This window comes from Psammomys obesus, unplaced genomic scaffold (assembly GCF_907164565.1).
Source record: "Psammomys obesus unplaced genomic scaffold, mPsaObe1.curated_primary_1811, whole genome shotgun sequence".
NCBI lineage: Eukaryota > Metazoa > Chordata > Mammalia > Rodentia > Muridae > Psammomys > Psammomys obesus.
In genome coordinates this window covers 4639950-4644258 of record NW_026596466.1, presented here as the reverse complement: position 1 = coordinate 4644258, position 4309 = coordinate 4639950, and the positions used below count along the sequence as shown (strand labels likewise).

Sequence of the window (4309 nt, the reverse complement as noted above, 5' to 3'; positions counted from 1 at the left end):
GGAAAAGCCACACCCACCTCCCTGACTTGGGGGCGCAGCGCCAGGGAAGGCAATGTCCCGCAGGCCCCACACTCCCGCCTAATGAACTCCTGGGTGCTCTCTTAGGGCTGTGCTCGGCGACCTGTGTCACTCATCGCGAGACCTCTGACCTGGTCAACAGGGGAACGTTATGTCCGCCTCGAGCATGAAGACACGGGCTCTCAGCCCTGCCCCACTCGCGATCTGGGGCTGGCTGTGCTGTCTGCTTTACAGCAGACCCTGGTGGGCAGCTCAGTTACCTGGTGACTTGGGCCGTGGTCTTTTTCTGGGACTCACTTTTTTCTCTCTTCTCTTGCAGCAGAGGGCACTTCAGACAGAGGAGCCGGGGGAAGCCACCAGCACACACAGGCCCATGGGAAAGCAGGCCGTGGCCACCTCAGGACCAGGGAGGATGAGGAGGGGCAGTCGGCAGTGAGGGAGCCATTCTCCCTCCCAGCGCCTGCGCCATGCATCCTGGGACAGGACATCTCTGACAGCACAGGAAGTGCCCCACCCCACCCCCAAGTCCCCCGGGGAGGGTCCACTGCCCAGGCTTCCACCCTGTCCCCGCAGGCCGCGTGCCCCGAGATGGCTGGGCACGGGTGGGGGGCGCCGTGGGTGCTTGTGGCGGCCGCCACGCTGCTGCACGCGGGCGGGCTGGCCCAGGGCGACTGCTGGCTGATCGAGGGCGACAAGGGCTTCGTGTGGCTGGCCATCTGCAGCCAGAACCAGCCGCCCTACGAAGCCATCCCCCAGCAGATCAACAGCACCATCGTGGACCTGCGGCTGAACGAGAACCGCATCCGCAGCGTGCAGTACGCCTCGCTGAGCCGCTTCGGGAACCTGACGTACCTCAACCTCACCAAGAACGAGATCGGCTACATCGAGGACGGCGCCTTCTCGGGCCAGTTCAACCTCCAGGTGCTGCAGCTGGGCTACAACCGGCTGCGCAACCTGACGGAGGGCATGCTGCGGGGCCTGGGCAAGCTGGAGTACCTCTACCTGCAGGCCAACCTCATCGAGGTGGTGACGGCCAGCGCCTTCTGGGAGTGCCCCAGCATCGTCAACATCGACCTGTCCATGAACCGCATCCAGCAGCTCGGCAGCGGCACCTTCGCGGGGCTGGCCAAGCTCTCGGTGTGCGAGGTCTACAGCAACCCGTTCTACTGCTCGTGCGAGCTGCTGGGCTTCCTGCGCTGGCTGGCGGCCTTCGCCAACGCCACGCAGGCGCACGACCGCGTGCAGTGTGAGTCCCCGCCCGTCTACGCCGGCTACTTCCTCCTGGGCCAGGGCCGCCACGGCCACCAGCGGAGCATCCTCAGCAAGCTGCAGTCCGTGTGCACGGACGACGCCTACACCGCCGAGGCGCTCGGGCCGCCGCGCCCCGCCCCGGGCCGGCCGCAGCCGGACCACTCGCCGCCGCCGCCCCCGCCCGAGCCCAGCGACGGGCCGTGCCCGGGCGACGACTGCTTCTCCGGCGACGGCACCACGCCCCTGCTGGTCCTGACCACGCTGGTGGCCCAGACGGAGGTCCGCCCCTCCATGAAGGTCAAGCAGCTGACCCAGAACTCGGCCACCATCATGGTGCAGCTGCCCAGCCCCTTCAACCGCATGTACACGCTGGAGCAGTACAACAACAGCCGGCCGGTGACCGTGTCCAAGCTGACGCAGCCCCAGGAGGAGATCCGCCTCACCAACCTCTACTCGCTCACCAACTACACCTACTGCGTGGTGTCCACCAGCTCCGGCGCCCAGCACAACCATACCTGCCTTACCATCTGCCTGCCCAAGCCGCCCGGGCCGCCGGGCCCCGTGCCCAGCCCCTCCACGGCCACCCACTACATCATGACCATCCTGGGCTGCCTCTTCGGCATGGTGCTCGTCCTGGGCGCCGTCTACTACTGCCTGCGCAAGCGGAGGCGGCGGGAGGACAGGCACAAGAAGGCCGTGGCCGCGGCGGCCGGCAGCCTCAAGAAGACCATCATCGAGCTCAAGTACGGCCCCGAGATCGAGGCGCCCGGGCTGGCCCCGCTGACCCCGGGCCCGCTGCTGGGCCCCGACGCCGTCCCCCGCATCCCCTACCTGCCGGCCGGCGGCGGCGGCGGCGCGGCGGAGCAGTACAAGCTGGCGGAGAGCGGCGAGACCCCCAAGGCCACCAAGGGGAACTACATAGAGGTGCTAACGGGGGAGGCTCCGGAGCGCAGGGCCTGCGAGCTGGGCCGCCCGGGCCCCGAGAGCCAGGGCTCGGCGGCCGAGATCTCCACCATCGCCAAGGAGGTGGACAGGGTCAACCAGATCATCAACAACTGCATCGACGCGCTCAAGGCCGAGTCCACCTCCTTCCAGGGCGCCAAGCCGGGCGCCGCGGCGGCGGCCGAGCCGCAGCTGGTGCTGCTGGCCGAGCCCCTGGCCGCCAAGCACGGCTTCCTGGCCCCCGTGTACAAAGATGCCTTCGGCCACGGCGGCCCGCAGCGCCACCTCGGCGCCGACGCGCCGCCCGGGCCCCCGCGGGCCAGCACCTCGTCCAGCGGCTCGGCGCGCAGCCCCCGCGCCTTCCGGCCCGAGGCCGCGGGCGCGCACAAGGCCCCGGCCGCCGCCGCCGAGCCCAAGTACATTGAGAAAAGCTCCCCCGGGCCCGAGACCATCCTCACTGTGACGCCCGCGGCCGGCGCGCTGCGGGCCGAGGCCGACAAGGGGCGCCCGTACGGCGGCGAGCACCGCCACTCCTACCCCGGGCCGCACCCCGCCGAGCCGCCCGCGCCGCCGCCGCCCCCGCCCGGGCCCGAGGGCCCGGGGGGCCGCAAGGCCTCCATCCTGGAGCCCCTGCGGCCGCGGCCGCGAGACCTCGTCTACTCGCCGCTGTCCCCGCAGTACCACAACCTGAGCTACTCGTCCAGCCCCGAGTACGCGTGCCGGGCGTCGCCCAGCATCTGGGAGCGCCTGCGCCTCAGCCGCCGGCGGCACAAGGACGGCGCCGAGTTCATGGCCGCCGGCCACGCCCTGCGCAAGAAGGTCCAGTTCGCCAAGGACGAGGACCTGCACGACATCCTGGACTACTGGAAAGGCGTGTCGGCGCAGCACAAGTCCTGAGCCAGCTCCACCCTCGGCGGGGCCCAGGCAGCCGGGCCCCGTCCTCTCCGACACTCGTGATGCCCACCGGACCAAAAAAAAAAGGACAGCCCGTCCGCGGCAGCCCTCCGGGACTGCGCGCGCACAGCCAGGCCGCGGGGCCAGCCTGAGGAGGCCGCAGGTGGCCGCAACCGTAGATAGACTAACTCTCATGTAAACTGTAAGGTGCCTGCTGCCTGGTGCAAGCAAGCGAGCCACACACACGCACACGCACACACGCACGCACACACACACACGCTTACACACACAAACACACATGCATAAACACATACGCGCGCATGTGCGCGCGCGCACAAACACACAGACTCCCACGCATGCACGCACACACGCACATGCACACACGGGACTTCGGAAAACTGTGTCTTACGGGTGAGGGTGGGGGAGGGGAATTTTTTCCATTATCTTTCCTGTTTTGAGTCTTCTCTTTCTCCTTTTCTTCTCTCTTTCCTCTTTATTTTCTTCCTTTTTAAAAAAAATATATCTATATATAAAAGTGAAAATCTTAAAAAAAAAAAAACCAGAAAGAACTAAGTCACCTACTGTGGGGCATGTGACCAGGCGAGGCCCGCTTCGAGGCACCCCCTAAATGTGATCTCCCCGTCTGTGGAGCGCAGAGCAGAGAAGCCAGGGCTGCTGGGCCGCCGGCTTCTGGCAGCACCTGAGGCTGTGTGACAGGCCAGCACAGCGGTGAAGACTGTGCTGGGGACAGGTCCGGGGGGAAGAGGGGTGCAGGCTGGAAAATACTGTGTGCCCCCACCCCATCTTCATTGTACACTGTAGCTGTTCTATTGTACAGAAAAAAAAATCTATATTTGCAAAGTTTGCTGTAAAATGAGAGAGAAAAAAAGACTATGTCTACTAAAAAAATCTGCAAAGGAAAAAACATCCAAATCCATGTGTTCTGTGGTTTTTTTCCTGGGGGTAGCGGTGGTGGCTCAGGGTCCCATTTGGGCCAGCCATTGTGGATAGTGGCTTTGATGGGCTCAGTAGAGCCAGTGGGAAGGCTAGTGGCTCGCACGGGGCAGCGAGTGTCCAGCCTCATGAGGGTGGAAACCAGTGTGGACGGGAATAGGGGGCAGGAGGAGGCTGGGCAGGGCTATACGAGGGCCCAGGGGCAGGCCTGGGGCAGCGACAATAAACAGCGGCTCCTCTGGACATGGTG

General features: G+C 65.8%; 1 protein-coding gene across 1 annotated transcript; it reads left to right on the top strand.

The window, feature by feature from the left end:
• The first annotated feature begins 342 nt into the window (after positions 1-342).
• Positions 343-4032, top strand: Elfn1 (extracellular leucine rich repeat and fibronectin type III domain containing 1). The gene has a single exon (XM_055598620.1). The coding sequence runs from the start codon at positions 607-609 to the stop codon at positions 3106-3108; it is 2502 nt and encodes an 833-aa protein (XP_055454595.1). The 5' UTR covers positions 343-606; the 3' UTR covers positions 3109-4032.
• The last annotated feature ends 277 nt before the right edge of the window (positions 4033-4309 follow it).

Coding starts and splice junctions, on each gene's coding strand:
- Elfn1 (XM_055598620.1), top strand. CDS start 607: ATGGCTGGGCACGGGTGGGGGGCGCCGTGGGTGCTTGTGGCGGCCGCC.